General features: G+C 29.8%; 1 protein-coding gene across 1 annotated transcript in view; it reads left to right on the plus strand.

The window, feature by feature from the left end:
- Positions 1-9: 9 nt before the first annotated feature.
- The window catches only part of LOC148278943 (nose resistant to fluoxetine protein 6-like), a 30,433-nt gene continuing 11,801 nt past the window's right edge, over positions 10-18,641 (plus strand). Inside the window, exons 1-5 of the mRNA XM_088230677.1 lie at positions 10-174; positions 7,798-7,991; positions 11,965-12,065; positions 14,185-14,338; positions 16,637-16,792. Coding sequence (XP_088086803.1) covers positions 148-174; positions 7,798-7,991; positions 11,965-12,065; positions 14,185-14,338; positions 16,637-16,792 — 632 coding nt within the window. The 5' untranslated portion in view covers positions 10-147. The remainder of the gene's footprint in view (positions 175-7,797; positions 7,992-11,964; positions 12,066-14,184; positions 14,339-16,636; positions 16,793-18,641) is intronic.

The raw sequence follows: 18,641 nt of genomic DNA on the forward strand, positions 1-18,641 counted from the left end.
CACTCCAGTAGGCTGCCGCCAGCATGTCCAGCTCGGAGGGGTGCCGTCACCCCCACTCCGCGCAGCCTGGCCCTGCACCACCCCTCCACCCTGCCGCCCTTCCCCGTGCGATACTTCGGCGCTTACTTCACACACGACTCTCCCTTTATGATGCCCAATAACTTCCATCACGAGGTTACTCGATTATAATTATTTAAAATTATCATCATCATCAACCAAAATGAATTAAATTAAAAGATCGAAAAACAATTAATGTGGCCGTCGTGATGTAATATCTAAGACACCTAAGACAAAAGGACCCGGGTTCGATTCCCGATGAGAACACAAAAAAATGAGATTTTTTCAAGCTTTAGGTTCTGTGATGTAATTCATCACTGTTATTGGGCCTTCTGGCCTGTTGTGGCACAAAATATATTCGTATCTATTCGATTTTACTATTTTACAACATTTTACAATTTTACTATATACTGACATACTTTTTTAATATAACTTTTACTATGTTTTTTGTTTTTACCACGTATTTCACTATGTTTTTTAAAATATATTTTTTGTTATACGCGTTTATATTTTTTATTTATTTATTTATATATACGCCCAATGGGCATTTTTAAGGACACATTTATACATAGAAAATTATTATAACAAAATTAGAAAAACTCGATGGCTTATAGTAGACTTTGTGGGAGTGGAAGCGGGAGATAGGTGTTTATAATTGAATTTGATTCAGTGATCGTTTGAAAGAAGACAACTTGTTATCAAAGAAATCATGACTGGTATGTTTGTTGGCAGACCTAAGAGTTCTGGGCATAGGGGAATGAAAACTATAGTTAGTTCTACGGTTATCGGTATGAAAGAGTGAGTTTTGTCTGAGGTTTCTAGTTGGGATATTTAATTTTATTGAGCTCAGAAGTTCAGGCGCATCAAAGAGTGAGTTAAGAATTTTAAATAGGACTATAAGGTCGGATTTATTTCGACGGTCTTGAAGAGAAGATATATTCAAGGTAGTTTCTAACTCATTATACGTATATAGGTCTCTGGATATGCCCAACCTCCAGCCTATCTTTCTTAAAAATCGATGTTGAACTGATTCAATATTCTTGATGTGAACATCATAATATGGAGACCAGATAACGGAGGAATATTCTAGGTGCGGGTGAACTAGGGAACCGAAGAGAGATTTTATATATATATTTTACTATATCTTTTAATTTTTCTTACTATGTTTTTTGTTTTTACTACGTATCTTACTAGGTTTTAAAATATGTTTTGTACAATGTCTTGAACCATATTTTTTACCATGTATTTTACTTTGTTTTACACTTTTTTTATGCTATGTTTACCACCTTTATTTATTTTTTCTATGTATTGATTATTGTTTTATATGTTTTTACTGTCTTAGAACAGATTAGAAGATTAGTTATACAGTCAAAGCAATTTTGTATAAATGTATAATTTTATGTATATGATAATAAATAATCAAAAGTATTTTATGGCATTGGAAGATGAAGTAATTCGGAAAAATCTCATCTACATCAATTTACTTTTGCCGGACAAACTAACATACTTTGTGGCACTTAACACACTGTGTAACATTAACCATTCTGCCCATGGTATTCAAACATGGGCAGAATGGCAAATGTTTCACAAACTCAACAGATTAAAGAACGGAAGAAATATGGCTATTCAAATATGGGCAGAATGGAATTTAAGTGACTACTTTACTACACCGTGACAATGACAGGTCATGTCAGGTCTGGTCAGCCATGTCTATTATTTCCACTATTATTTTTTGTTTATATTTTTTCCACATATTTTTTCTCAGGGAATGTCTTTTGAAATTTTTGTCAATCTAATGTTTGATGTTTTTATTTATCAACACAAATAACTATAAGGCAGACTGACTTTTAAATACAAATGTGGACGCTCATTTTGTAACAATTTCACAGAAAAAAAAAAAAATTAACACACCGCGAAACCGTCCAATTTTGCCCTGGATGGATATTTTGCCCAAAAAATCTTATCTATGATCAACCTTTAAAAATACATATTTCCATTTGATTTCGGTAAATTTGGTACCCAAGCGCAGTGGTCTGATTTTGAGTCCATGCTATCGCAAGTTAACGCAGAAATTAACACGGCCGCGCTTTACTTCGAACGTAAAATAAAATCCGTTTTCTGGGCTGGTATTCCAAACGCTCTCGTGGCCGTATTATCTTGTGTATTTACATAAAAAAAATTCACGAGAAAAACTATTTTCTCGTGCCACGAGAGTGGTTCAGAATAGCACCCCTGTTAAAACAAGCTCGTGTTAAATTATCGCGAACTTAGAATCAGACTGCAGAAGTTATAAAAAAATCGTATGGGGCGGTACATAAAAAGAAAAATAAAAATAGTGATAATACATAAAATCAGTTAATACAATCCAATATAGTAAGAAAACACATTTGAAACAAAAAAACTTAGTTTAGAAAGGGCAAAGTATATATCTACATTTTTCCAAAGAAAATAATGTAAAAATGAATATGATGCCCATGGCAGGTGCACATGAAAAAATATGTATGGTATCAATAAAATATACGCATTATTACAATATTAATACATTATAAAGAAAACAAGTATTAAAATATATTTTGTCCCGATAAACTATTCAATAATAGTTTGTCATCGGGTGCTCAGGCATTAGTTTTAATAAATAATCAAATAAAAAGAGTACAGACATAATACAGTATATGTATAAAATAATAAACATAAAAAATAGTTTAAAGAAATATATATATATATATATTTTTTGAAATAAGAAAATATAGTAAAATTATTCAATTAAAATGAAAGAATAGCAATTTACTTGAATATATTTTAAATATAAAAAAAAATAAACACAAATTTGTATAGTGTGTGCTCATAAATGTAATCAAAACATTATAAAAAATAAAACAAAGTAAATCGAAAATTTCAATTCATATCTACAGAAAAAAAAATAATAAGAAAATTAAATGTACCTATTAAAATTAAGATCTAAAAAATGTAAATAAAAGAAAAGGTTAACCTAAAAAAAAAACAAAAATATATTCAATGAGAGATGAAAAAAAATGTTTTACAAAAATAATAAATCAATATAGGAACGTTCTGTCGACTAACCACTTACGTTAAAAAACATAATTTTATTTTTACTATGACATTAATCGGGAAAATGATCGATAATAAATAAAATATCACATTACTTTAGGTGTATCATCACTTTCGCCTTCTGACATGTTAAAAATATAAAGATTTTTGGTGAGGTATTTTTTTTGTATATTTATCCATGAAATTTTAATACAAAAGTAAACAAAATCTAGATTTGCCAAACCAATATTAAATAAAAGTTTATCGGCGCTATTCTAAAACTAATAAAAAACATACGGAATCATACTAAATAAATTATCAAATTACCAAAAAACAAAACAGAACTGTCAATTAAAAAAACAACACTTCGAATTTTCAAGCAAGGAAAAATAATAGTTTTACCAAATGGTGCTATTTCAATCAAACACACGTTGCCATGGTCACCAAAGGAAGTTAACCAATCAACGTTGCGATTTTTAGCAACACATTAACATATCTGCACATTACACAAATTATTTGTTAAGACTGATGTGGTGTTGGAGTGCGTATTTTTACTAGTGAGTCAGTCTACGGCAACACTCCCGGGGCTACAAACATTAATGATGTACAGTATTTAAGTTTGTCCAAATGCTTGTTGATAAATTCAAATATTGTAATAAAACCAACTGGTCCAAGAAGAAGTTTGAAAATTTGATTGTTTTCAGGCGTTGCCAACTATGTGAAATAATTCAGTCAGATGAATCTGTTCACAGCAATAAAGGTTTTAGGATGGATGGAAGGATGTTCAAACATAGACAAAATGGTAAATGTTACACAGTGTGTAAAGTGGCCACTCAAACTAGCCAATGACAGGTTACAAGCCTTGTAAATGCCTTGACATCTATATTACCTTCTTTAAGGTATTCTCCATCCCCGTTGTAATTAGTTAATTAATGATGATCACATTTTTAAAAACGCATTAATCAGATCGATTACACCAATAATATAATTTATTTATTTAAACATCTTGAAGGCTTTTACATGTTTTACCATAAATAAATAACAGTTATATAGTTTACACAAAATTAGCAAAAAATTTAAATGCAGTAATAAGAATAAGAAAATTAAAAAAATATAAAAAAACATCTAACTTAATATAGTACATACATACATATATTCCAGTAGAAAGAACAGAAGTTCATTTTTTCCCAATATATCTACATCATTTGCAAACACATAAATTCTACACACACATTCTACGTCACATTTATATAGAAGAGTTTATCAAATCGAGTAATCCGACCGGGCACTCGCAAGTTAATTAGTTTTAAATAAACTAATATTTTTTTGATAATAAACTACCCGATGAGCTAAGACACGAAAAACTGAATAAAAAATCCAAAAGTATCGCAATTAAAAAATATTTCTGAAATCTTTTTGATATTGATAATTATTAATGTAGTTTATATAAGATGGTGTTTTATGTTTCTTATATAATAATGTTTTCTTTTTATTTCGGATGTATTAATTTGTATGATATTATGTATTGTCAAAAAAATGTTTTTTTTTATATACGGTCCCAAAGGAGTTTCTTATAACTCCTGGGAGTATAATATGTATTTTTTGTATTATATGTTTTATTAATAATAAAAATAAAAAAAACAGTTCGGAACAGTCAAATATTGAATTTAATATTTTAAATAAAAATATCAAACCATTTAATTTTCTTCTAGTTTCTAATGTGTGTAAGTTTAAATATTTATTTAAGTATGTATAATTGATATGTTCAACTCGAATCCCTAATTTAAAATGAACGAAACGTAAACATTTATGTTGAATTCTTTCGATATTATTTATATACACTTTATAATATGGTGTATAATACCGAGTTGTATTCAAGTTGGATACGTACTAAAGCAACATGTACAATTTTCATTACATAGACTGAGTCAAAGTCTCTAATCGTTCGCAACATAAATCCTATAATGAATGTATATGTACAATCAGACACATGCCATAACGCATTATTTATGTTTGAATCATTTAATGTTTAACCTGTTAAATAAATATTATGAAACAAAATATTTTTCCAACATATCACCATGATGGTTGAATAACGACGCATGTGATTTTCGTCAACTTTAGATGAGTGATTTTGTTTGTACACTTTACGTCAAAACTCAATAAGTACCAAAGTATATTCATTTATACTTGAGTTAATTTTTTGTAGTTCAAACCCGGAATACAAAGCCTAAATAAAACCTTTTCAGAATCAAATAAAAAAAGTCATAGTCTCATTTTTGACACATTTGCCTTTGTCCTACAATCACGATGTTATATGTTTAACTCCACGTATCAAAGTAAATTGGAACATTTTTGTTTAATACTAGCGGACCCGATAGACGTTGTCCTGCCTGAACGTTGAATCGCCTGCTATTATATGGTTGTTCAGCTGGCTGGTTCAGCAAACGCAAAATCTCGAAAAATTAGAATTTTCGATAAACTATATACTAAGTGACATTTGACATTGAAATCACCGCACCACTTACGAATACTCGAATACTACTAAATCAAATACATTTTGATTATAATTTTTAAGTTGAGAGGTGAAAAGGCCATTAAAAAACGAAAAAAAAGATGATTTAATTTTTTGTTAAATTAAGGATAAGAAAAAACGGATATAAAAACCTACTTTTTTTAATAAATAAAATGTACTTTTACAATAATTTTCGCATTTTCAGTGACAAAAAAAAATGTGTTATAATATCAGCGCTCATCTTTTAAATTATTGATACATATTGTATTTTTCCAGTAGCCTTTATTTCAATCAAAAATAAAGTGTATACCCACACACAGGCCATGCCTTTATGAGATTTTTTTTTCTTTTTTTTTTGAGCTAATGTCATTTGTAACTAATGTATACTTATTGTAAAATGCATTTTTTTTAAAATAAATAAATAAAGGTTTGTTTTAAGATTAAAAGTCATAAAAAATATTTTTGGTGATTGTAATAGCAAATACACGTGATCAAATTTTGAAAATAATTTATACACGAGCATAAAAAATGTACGTGTAATAATATAGCAATAAAAATGTACATGTAATCCCCCACAATCAAAGCTCATAAACATTATTGCATCCATTTTGTATCGAAGGCCGAGTCAAATTGACCAATTTTGAAAATTTTCGAAACGATGAAAAATTTGTTACGACATAAAAAAAACATGGAAATAAGACTTAACATTATTACATTTGTGTGTATTTACATACCAAACTCTGTCAACAATTTAAATCAATATGAATTGATGTAACATTACTTAATACGAAATAAAATTTGCATTCTGGTGATGTCACTGGCGGAAATTGAAATGAGAGTGGAAGGAAAAGAAAAATAAATAATTGAGGTTTTCGTTACTACATTTACTAATTTTAGCTGTACAGTATTGACTTATTAAAATAACATAAAAATGAGTAAGTTGTCAAACTCTTAATAACTGTTTGAATTTTTTATATTGAAATATCACTTGCTGGCTGAAATGTAAATTTGAGAACAATATATATAAATTGCTGATAAATTATTCATTTTCAGGTATTACACAAAGTTTCCATGACAATCATTAACTCAGTTTAATGATTTTTTTCATCAATCGGTGCAAAGTCTCAAAAATACGCTATTCAGTGTAGGTTCATGACAATGAATTAAATCTTATATTTAAAATACACGTATCACTTATTCCTTAATGCGTAAATTAAAAAAAATATCTTGTTTTCCTTTTCATAAATGTTTTTGAAATATGAACATTCTACCTACCGAAATTTTTGATATATTTTATTTATTTATTTATCAAAAACATACAAAAAGTAAAATACACAAGTAGTATGATGAACATATTGCAGGAGTATCAGACTATTTAATGAAAAAAATTATTAGTAAACAAAGCAGGTAATATTTTTTTCAAGAAACAGAAATTAAGTAAAAATCTACACTATCCTATGAAAAGACGAGGAAATATACAAGTATTGTTTAAAATCGTTACTCATCACTTTTGCATTCGTGGTATTACTAAATGTCTGGATTCCAGACGAGTTTTGTCGTATAAATTAATTTTTATTTTTATTTAAATTAAACATCATCGAGTCTGAAAATATTCATAAAACAACCTACGCATGTTTAAATCTATAACTATTGCTTGAAATCATTACTCATCACTTTTGCATTAAATGATTCGTTAAGATATTGAATTTTTGGTATCCAGACAGATTTTGTCTGATGAATAAAATTATTTTTTATTTAAATTAAACATCATGAGGTCGGAAAATATTCATTTTACGCAAGTTTTATATATTGCTAAAAATCACGAGACACCACTTTTGCAGTGTACCTATGAAAGGTGAATTCGTTATGTTGATGAGTTTCTGGTATCCTGACGAGTTTCTTAATATAAATTAAATTATTATTTATTTGAAATACATCGAGGTATCTCTCATATATGCACTGTTTGACCGTTGCTTAAACCGCACTTTTACTTATTGAACGGACAAAAATTGCCATATTCCAAAGGAGTTACCAAGTTTTACATTTATTGCAATATTCTTAGATTTCCGTTTGCCCTGTTAAAAAATGTTTTCCTTTGCCGTTTTGGTTGATTTGACTAGAAAATTGTGTTAATCAGTATTTATAATATTGTGACGATTTTTAAATTGTGTTTTCAGTACCGCATTACTTTGGGATTGTGTTTGCCAGACTCGTGCTCAGAGGAAGAGATATCACAATACTTACAGGAGTATTTTGACTCGAATAGTTTAAACTATCAGTCCCTGTACAATACATCGCTGACGATGGAGAACGTTAAGAAAACTGGCGTTCATTACGAGTGGGCGAGAACCTTAATATTTAAAATTTTCATGTAAGTATACTTATTGGTTGAAGAATATAGTTTAGTGTGTAAAATAGAACAATAATCCTAGAAGTGTCATCGTTTCGAAAAAAATCGAGTGAAAAAAGTCTAGACAACAAAGGCCTTGGCAAAGTAAAAGTCGAGATTGATGATTAGATTTTGCAATAAAATAGAAACGTCAGATTTGATTTTGTGCAGAACTTTTGCACCAATAGCTGCTGCTGCTGCTCTTTTGAACATTCCAAACCAATTAGAAATGTTCATGTAGGTGGTAAAATCCATGTAAGTGGCAGGTCCTTTGTTGCTAGTTAGTATTGCAGTTTTAGTGCGAACGTAATGTTAGATGTCATTGAATAAAATATAATAGACTTTGAAGAAATCGAAGAATTGCATATCGATGTCGTTTTATTATCAATTCGTTTCCCGCCAGTTGCTAGAAAAAAATCCAACGAACGATTTATCCTCAATTTTCTAAGTGTTGTGGTGGATTATCCATAACTTTCTTCTATACTCTTTCTTTCCTACCTACTGACAAGTCTCTAAAATAGAGGTTTGGAGGGTTAATTTACTTAAAAAATATAAAAAGGAAGTTTTTTTTATAATTAAATTGGGGTTGTTTTTTGGAAACTTTAGATTTTGCAGTTATGGTAACACATATGTTTCTATTGTACGTGCTTTATGCTTGCCGATCAATTAAGATATTCGACTGTTACATGAGTAGTTTGCGGTCTCAGGAATAAGAGCGTTTGTTCATTTATCTACTTTTACACGACAAAATGCCAATGAACACTTTATTACCGCTACGGAATTCTTCTAGATTTTTTTTTCGCAATTTTTTATGTAAAATGAATATATTACACAGCAGGGAAGGATGCTATTTTTATGTCATTTATTTGTTTGGTGGAATGTCAGCTATTTTGGAAAATGATGAATATTTATCGTGCTAATTAAGCCATGTCTTGTCTACTTTAATAACTCATTCTCTATTAGTTGGCAACACACTGTCTTTCATATCACGATAGCATCACACAAAAGCTTTTCTATGATTTGCGATTTTGATACTTATCGACGATATGCCCAAACGCGAGCACTCAGTTTAATTAATGGCTGGAGCGCGATTTGCAGCGTGAGAGCAGAGTTCAATATTCCCACCCCCTTCTTACCACAACTCCTATTCTGGCAAAACCAAGACGTATTTTTTTAATGTTTATATTACAAGACTATATTAAGTCCATAAAACTATACTTACAAAAACATTAATCCGGACTCAAAAAATGTTTAGAAAAACCTTTTTTTAAAATTTCAAAGCCAATCCGGAGACAGAAGACGACTTTCAAAAAGTAATTTTTTTGAACACGTAGTTTTGACTTCATCTGATATCTGTTTTTTGCTCATGGAATAGTGAAATAAAAAAATATATATTCCGGCCCCACCACTGATCTCGTTCTTAAATACAAAAAACATCAATACACGGGCAGCGGCGAAACCTCGACTCAATATTCGGAATAATATGTTACTTAATAAAGCGTTACGTATAACCGACATTTGTCGTACCAACTATTAAAGTTCTATTGAAAACCCGGATTGTGGTCCTGTGGTTGTGTCGCAGACTCACAGATAAGAATCTAAGGTTCGAGCTCCGCTCTACAACAACTTGATTGGCATTCTCCAGCAAAGTCATTGAAGACTAGAAATTGGGATCAAAATTAAAACATAAGGGTAAATATATTAGTAACAAAGACAAATATATTTATCTTTAAAAAAAGAAGGTAAATAAATTGGTCCATAGATAACAAAAATGCATGTATCAGAAATTTTCTTATTTTCCATGGCTACAAAGTCAAAGTATTTGTATTTTTTAATTTATAGACACTAATTTTTTAGGATATGTTTCACTTAATTTAGACCTTTTTAAGAGGGTTTGAAATTGGCATAATGTCTGTTTATTTTTAAATTTCTTGTTTTTTTTTTTAAACAAGTAGGTGGTACCTAGTATTTTTTTTTACGATAGGAAAAAACCATAATAAATTGAATAAAATTAATTTAATTTTTACTACTCGGCTGGTTAGTATAATATAATAATATATGTATAAATTAATTACAAAGCTATATGAGCGAAAATCTTCGTTTTTAAATTAACCGTTTAATAACTTAAATAACACATATGACGAATTAAATGTGTAATGACCACGTGTAGAAAATTCAAGGAAAAAAAAGAGGAAAATGACTTGCGTCGCTTGGTAAATCATGTAGAGTAATAATCTTTTTAATCTTCATACTGACGTCAATCGTTAGAATAATTTTGTTTTTTGAAAAAATATGTAAATGATGTGCAAAATATCTACTACCTACATAGTACATAGAAGTTATCCTTGAAATAACGAAAATAATTTAATATATTCATTACAACAGAGATGGAGAACATTTTAGCGAAATCTAGGCATTTACAGGAATTATGACATGTTATTGACCGTATAGCATTCACCATTATGCCAATGTTTGAACATCCATTTTTCTTTGTATTAGAAAAATTTAAAAATTTAAAACATAGGGAAATATCGCATACTACAAATACCAAAAAATTTGTGAAATGGATTTAGAATAATTCATTATATTTTCAAAATCAATATAAATATTGTGGATTTTTTTTTTCATATTTAACTTTAAAAAATAAATTGTAGAAAAACACAAGTTTGGCATTGATAGTTGTGTCGTCACGATTTGTGACGATGTTCCATAAAAATTTGAATGGTTAGAAACAAAGTTGAAAATTAACATGAATCGTAAGGTATTAGGGGCCTGACCAATGCAATGACCGTTTTTGCGGGAATTCGAAATTACGAATTTTGAAAATACTTTTTTAAGTGGCATTTTTTTTACTGGACAGATTTCAAAGACCTTTATTACTTTAAAAATGTAAAAAAAAAAAAACTTGTATTTTCTTGCTATACTTTAAGTAAAAAAATACGAAGTAGATATTACAGTAACATACCTTTCAAAAACGCTGTAGGCGTAAAAGAGTATGTATATTGAATTTGTTTGATGTACTTAGATTTTTATTTATATTTTTTTTGTTGTTTTTTTTCACAATATACTTGTACATCAGAGGTGAAACAGAGAATTAAAAAAAATCAGGATAATTACATAGCAATGAAATACATATTAACAGTAAAAATAGTAAACAAAAAATCCCACAAAGGCATGGCCTGTTCGTGGGTATACAAGAAATGTTAATGAATTTTTGCTCCTATAATAAAAAGACCATTATAATATTATTTGTAAGAAAAGAAAGAGAAAATAAAATATTCCGTAAAAGATTATAAAGTACTTTTTTTATTTTATACCTAGTAATTAAAAAGGAAATGAAAAAATCATTAAAATATTCGTTATTATTAAAGGGCAACAAAATATATCATATAAAAAAGATTAAATATTTTTAGTTTGAATCCAGGATAATTATTGTTTTTTTAAAAGAAGGAAAATTTTGAAAGTTTAGGATAAATGAAATATTATCAGAAAAAAATTATAAAAACATTTTGGCCCTATAATATATGCATGTCTCTGTGCTAGCCTCGTTTTACAATGTGGTATTTCTAACACACGATTCATTATTTGACTCGATCTATTTGCATTACTTGTAAATACATTTAATATCTTTATTACGTTCTTTACCTTACAGAGAAACGTGTAATTTGTCCACCTTAATTTACATGTTCTATGGTTTTTTTCAACATTGTTTTATTTTGTATTGGTATACTGGAGTTTTATGCATGTTGATTTAAGGAAACTTAGATGGGTGGTGGTAATTTAAAAAAATACTTAATACACCTACACCATAAAAGGTAGGTTTAAAAAAATAACAACTTCGTAAATAAAAATATTTCTAATATTTTATTTTTTTGGTGAATTTATACGTAAAGATTTAAAACACTAATGTAAAGTTTGTATTCGACGTATATTAACAACTCTGTTTTATTTACAGAAGTTTCCTGATTAGTGTATTTGCAGTGTGTGTGCTGAGTTCAGTATATGAAGACAAAATTCAACATACATTCATTACCCGAAAAGGCAACGCAAAAGATGGTAAGTAATTTAACACAGTAATCTTCTCGTACTTTTTAGGCTGTCGATTAGATTAAAAAACGAAAGAAAAAAAGTCATCTTTAGACTTGGCTATAATTGAAGCATCGTCAAGGAAATAAGAAAGATTATTAACATATTACAACGGAGATGAAGAACATTTTAGAGAGGTAATATAGAAGTATAGGCATTTACAGGGCTTATGACCTGTCGTTAGCTGGTTTGAGTGACCACCTTACACACTGTAACATTCATTATTCTGCCTATATTCCTTCAATTTTTCTATCTGTTGATGTTTGTGGAATGAAAAAGCTAAAACCGTTATTTATGCTGGTGAGATTTATCAAATTGAATTTAGGCAACGCCTAAATATGATTTTTTTTCCATTTCTATACTTCGTCATGGGGAATTTCCATTTTAAAGGCTTGTGATCAAATTAAATAATGTATGTAACGAAAAAGCAAATACAATATCATGAAGAGCAGAATTTTTCTTGTTGCTCATTTTTAAATCTGGAGAAAAACAGACACAACTTTTATTATTAGCGAATATACAATTAAGTGCAATTCGGTTTCTGCAATTATTGAAAGAAAAGCATGACGTCAAAATGAGGAACTTCAGCCCTACGGGAAATTGGATACAATAAATGTTCCCTTGCGCGCGGTAAAAATTGGAGTATTAAATTATACTGCAAAGTTTCCTGAAAATGTAAAAAAAAAAAACTATGAAAATGAACTATCGAATGACGTCGCTGGTTCATATGAATCAACATATGATAAGGAAGTTATGGAAGATTTCTGGTTTGCTTGCCGTGAATGGACCAATGGGCAGAATTGATCGAGAATAAGCGAAAGAGAATCTCTGACGTAGCACGCGGAATTATTTTAGAAATACAAAACTTCGAAAAATCGCCGCGCTGATAATACGATATATTAAAACCTGCATTTACCAAAATTTCATTCTACCAAGTTTGGAAAAAAGTTCTTAGAGAATATCTCTCGAACGCTGTATAATAAACTACAGACCAAAATTAAAGAAAATGAAATGCGTAAATTGCGAAGCGTGGCTCTCAAGGACTTTTACCTAAACCTTTTCTTGGAAGATCTGAGTGAAAATTATTTCTGAAAGTTTAATCTTCTTCTTCTTCTCGGTTAAGATCGATTAGTTTGGTATCAGCTAAAAGCTAACTCCTGAGACGTTGAGTTTCAGCTGTTCTTCCCTCTCCTTGGTGGTCTTCCGGGCAGACGGCAAACGGCCGGGATTTCGTGAGCAATGGTTTAGGGGATTTTAGAGCTGTCGATTAATGGAATTATTGACGTAATCTCTCCACAATCTATTTACGCAATGGGTATCGCAAATCCGTCTAACTTCTTGACTCTAGATTCTGCCTCTTTTGGGTTTCCCTGCGATTGACTTTAGTACTTTCATCTCTGACGTTCTGAGCCGTTATTTGGTTTTTCTATTTAGTTTTTCTAATTAGTTTTTCTACTTGGTTTTTCGTATTTTTTATTTTCTCTCCGTCTATCCTCGTCTCTGTTGTATACACGATGATTTGGTTTGACACACGTTTTGTATATCCGAATTATGTTTCCTATAAACATGTGTTGATTGTACTATACGACATTTCTTAGGCATCCAGATGTTTACTAACTGAGATGGATATGTTCTCATCATCCTTATGGCAGCATCATCTGCATGGCATGTGATGCTAATGACCTCATCTCCTTTAGTAGATTCACTACTTTTTTTTATTCTTAAAAGCGTTTTTTTAGATATATTTATTCTGCTTGTGTAAAAAAGGGTTTCAGGCGAATATATTGTTGATGTATATTTAGTTATAAAGGTGCTAAACTTGCTTTGTTTCTTTGTTGTTCTCAATATGTGTTATTTTCTAAATGCTAATATTATTTATGTCCCGAATTGAGTTGTAACTCCCGGGAATGTAATTCAACGTATTATACTTGTAAAATACTTTGTGTTCTATGATTTATAAATATAAAAAAAATATAAATATAAAAATGGAAAATATTTTTTTGGGCCAGTTTAATAGTCTATTGACAAATAAATCTTTTTTTCACAAATTCATAAATATGAAACAATTATTGTTTTTGTATGTTTTTAGATACCAATGTTGAAAGATTCGACGATGATCGCAATCTCACCTTTTGGGAACAAATGCTTCTCTGCTTCAGTTACTCACGAAATATCAAATCATTATTCAACACAGATGTCGTGGTGGATGAAAAAGTTTCTATTTTACCAATACATGGATTACGGTAACTACCTTATATATAGAAAAATGTATTACACATTGAGGAACACAGGAATTCAGCCCTATGGGAAATTGGATACAAAAATGTTTTCTTGCGCGCGATAAAAATTAGAGCAATAAATTGTATGGCAAAAATTTTTGAAAATAAAGGAAATTTAAAAAAAAATAAAAACGCCCTACTTTGAACGATGTCAATGGTTCATATGGACCAACGAATGATATGAAAGCTGTGAAGGATATCCGGTTTGTTTACTGTAAACGAACCAATCGGGAGAACTGACAGAGGAAAACCTCTGACGTCACACGCGGAGTTATTTCAGAAATAAAAAAAAGAAATATAAAACACTGAACTTCCTCATTTAATACTTTTCCCTTCTTGAATGCTCAAATCAACAAGTTTTTTTTCCAAATATTTTTTTTGTGTAATTGAAATAAATTAATAATTTTACTGTAGTTAAGGCCGGTAAAAAACGGTTAAAAATAAGTAGGTCGTACTTGACAATAATATGACGTTTTTCAATAATATGATGCAATTTACATTGAGTTTTTTTAAAAAATTGATGTAGTCGTCTTTGGTTCCAAAAATAATCCTAAGGTAACAAATAAAAAAGTAATGTTTTAATTACACTAAGATAAAGAAATTCTTGCCCAAGAGTAAAGATTATATTTAAGTAATTTAAAACTAAGATGCCTTTTTTTCTCATTAAAAAGAAACATTTGAGTTCTCACGATTTACCCAGATATTTAAATTTTGGTGATCATTTTCAACGAGTTGTAAATAACTCAATATTAGAAAATGGGAATCAAATTGTGGTAGAGCGGGGTGCAAACCTCGGACCTTTGATTCGCGAGTTCGCGATACTACCCACATGATCCCAAGCCTACTTAAAAAACTTGTGTTACAATCACATTATTTTATGAATAACGAGATACCTGTGAAGAGTTATAACATTTATTTATACGCCTTATGGGCTTTTACATTTATTAGCAATACATTTAAGTGCAGCAATGTAACATAAGTATATTAATTAAGCTAAAAGTAAAAATAACACAAAAAAGATTAAAAGAAACAATAATAAGTTTAAATAAGGAAATATACGCACATAGGTATATGTAAGATATAAGATATAAATATACACGTATACATACACATACATGTGTGTACACACACACACACACACACACACACACACACACATATATACTCGTATTAATTGCATTTTATTTTTAACTAAATGTGTCTAGAAAAAATGTCGGGAGCCGATAACCAATAAGTACTACGCTTTTGATGGTGTTATACTGTTTATAATATAGAATATTACAAATGTAAACAATAATCTATTATTCATATTTAAAGCTTTAACTTTATGGTCAAACGTTTTACTAAATGGTATTAAATATTTGTATATACTCGTAACCTCTTTCCGACTTATCTATGTCTACGGGTTTCGAGACGTACCCGACTCTTCGATTTTTATATCTCCCTCCCTTCATTCCCTCCCTCTCTTTTTTTAAACTAGTTCTCCCACAACATAAAATGTTTTCATAACCTAATCAGTGCATGCAAGGATAACTTTTTAAACTGCATGACATGTTGGTATTTTTGTGCAACAACTGTGGTGAAGGTGCATAGTAGGTTTTGCATGTTGGTTTAATTGGTGTCCTGACGAAGAGACGAGAACGTTTTGAAACCAGTAGACAAAGAAAAGTCAGTCATTTTTTTTAATCTTACGAAATATAATAATTATGGTTTATTTCATACAATAAAAAAGCATAATTATTATTACAATACGACGTTTCGTTTCTTCCAAGAACAACATTTTTTCTCCTAAAATCATAAATAAATTTAAGAATTGATTGTAAAAATGTCTTCAAACTGTAATTAAAGTTATGTATGTAGGTATGTTAAACAATAAAATAGAAACATAATTATTTTTAATTAGATTTTAGGAATGATTTATAAAGCGCCACATTATTTCGTAATATTTATTTATTTCTTATACAATTTTTTTTTGCATCCAAAGATAATATTACTTATTCATTACATTATTTTGAGGCATGTCTTAAATACAAATTAAAATAATAAAATCATGTAAAACTAACAAAAATAAAACTAAATTAATACATGTAATTAATTTAAATTATAAAGAAAATGATTGATTCTATCAATGAAATTTGTGACTCGAATAATTTAGAGACACGTGGATATTTCTTGTTGTGAATAAAAAAACATCTGTTTGATTTTTCGAGGTGTTTTTATTCACAACTTTTACCTGTTTATATTAAAATATACGTATTTCAGGTGTGTGTTAGCAGCCTGGATAGTGATGAATCATGGAGCAATGTACGTCAGTGATTACCTTGTTAACAGAGGACAAGCTTTCTACATTCTGAATGATGCTTATTTGCAAATATTCGTCAACGCCACTTATTTCGTGGATTCCTTTATCGTCATGAGGTAAATATGTTGCAAAAAATAATCAAGTATGCATTTGGATTTAATATCTCAAGTACAAAACACACATTGGTAACAAATAATACCTGACAGCCAAAAGTTAATAATCCTGTAACAATAATAGATGAGTTATGATTAGAGTTTTTAATAAATCGTCTAATTATGACCTTAAACAAAACAAATGTCTACAATAAAACGGAGATGGAAAATATTTTACAGAATGGAATATGGAAATCTAAGCATTTACAAGGCTCATGGCCTGTCATTGGTTGCTTTAAGTGGCATCTTTAAACACTATGTAAAATTCATCCTTTTGCCTATTTTGGATAAAGATATTTTTAAAATTCTTCCACGTGTTAATTGTTTCAGATAAAAAACTGAAACCATTATTAATTCAGGTAAATTCATCTTACCGAGTTTTTTCATCTATACGCGAGGAAACGCATGGATATATTTTTAAAAAAAATGCTTCTTAGACCAATTGATTATATCAACAGTATTTTGAGTTTGTCTAAATTTTTAAAGACACGGTCTGGATTTCACCCTCTAGAGAGTTATGAAGATACTACGGTAATGGAGAATATTTGGGAAAAGAAATGTGAAAATATAAGCATTTACATGACTTGTGACCAGTCGTTGGCTGGTTTAATCGTTTAAATACGTTAATCTTAAAACCTGTATAGAGGGTGAAATACAGCCTTTTATTTACAACATTTTGGCCAAAATCAACATATTTTTAACTACTTAATTGAAATTCCTATAACAGTTTTATAATATCTTTAAAAAGTATTTTCGAAATTATTGACACAAAATAACTGCCACGATAGCGAAACACTGCGAAATTATAAAATATGTTTTTTTGGATTAAAACTCACTGAGAACATTAAAACAAGTGAAATCCAAGTAATAAATTTGCTGGCTGACAGACTGATATTTTAATCGACTTAGTTTTGTATACCAAAGAGTCTGTTTCATTGCTTCATGATATGATTTTCAAGTTTATTAATTATTGGATTGAATTATTCAACGAATCAATTCGGATTTTCTAGCTAGTCAGGGCAAGTTTACAGGCAAAAGTAGTTCCTCGTTGTCACTGAAAGCTTCATTGTATTTTCAAGTCTTGTGTTAATTTGTGAACGTTTTATTATATGCTAATTTGAATCGAGTTTATAATTATTGTGTACTAAATGTTTTTTTGTAAAATGAAAGATTAAAGGCGTTTTTTATATTAACTTTGGAAATCAAATTAGCTAGACAAAACCAAAGAAGAGTAGAAAAAGATGTTGAAAGGAGAGTGAATGTGGGAAACAAAATGAACGGCGCACTGAGCACAGTAATTTTCTAGTAAAAAAATCTCAATCGAAGCTAAACTGGCAGTTCACAACGGAGTTTTAGTCCCAACATTATGTATGGAAGTGAAACATGGAACTGGCAGAGATAGGATGAAAGCCAAGTGAACGCGGTTGAAATGCGATCTCTTCGATGCATTTGTGGGAAATCAATGTATGACAGGGTTACGAATGATAAAATCAGGCGTGAGTGTAAATCTGAGTCAAGTATAATTGATAAGATTAAGAAAGGGTCTCTGAGACGGTTTAGTCATATAAAACGAATGAACGACGAAAGAATAATAAAATATGGCGAAAATGAACGGTAACGTGAGACGAGGACGACCAAGGAAGACGTGGCGTGATCAGATAAACCAAGATCTTAAGTCTGGTCATGTCAAGAACAGAACCGAAGGGCATGTATGGCAAGATGTATGAATGTGGAAGAAGCTATGAATGTATGCTAGGATAGACGTGTGTGGTGGTCCATTCTCTCTGCTTACTTATACGGGGAAATGGCGTGA

This window comes from Micrasema longulum, unplaced genomic scaffold (genome assembly GCF_059751315.1).
Source record: "Micrasema longulum isolate JH-2025_06_02 unplaced genomic scaffold, ASM5975131v1 h1tg000805l, whole genome shotgun sequence".
Lineage (NCBI taxonomy): Eukaryota > Metazoa > Arthropoda > Insecta > Trichoptera > Brachycentridae > Micrasema > Micrasema longulum.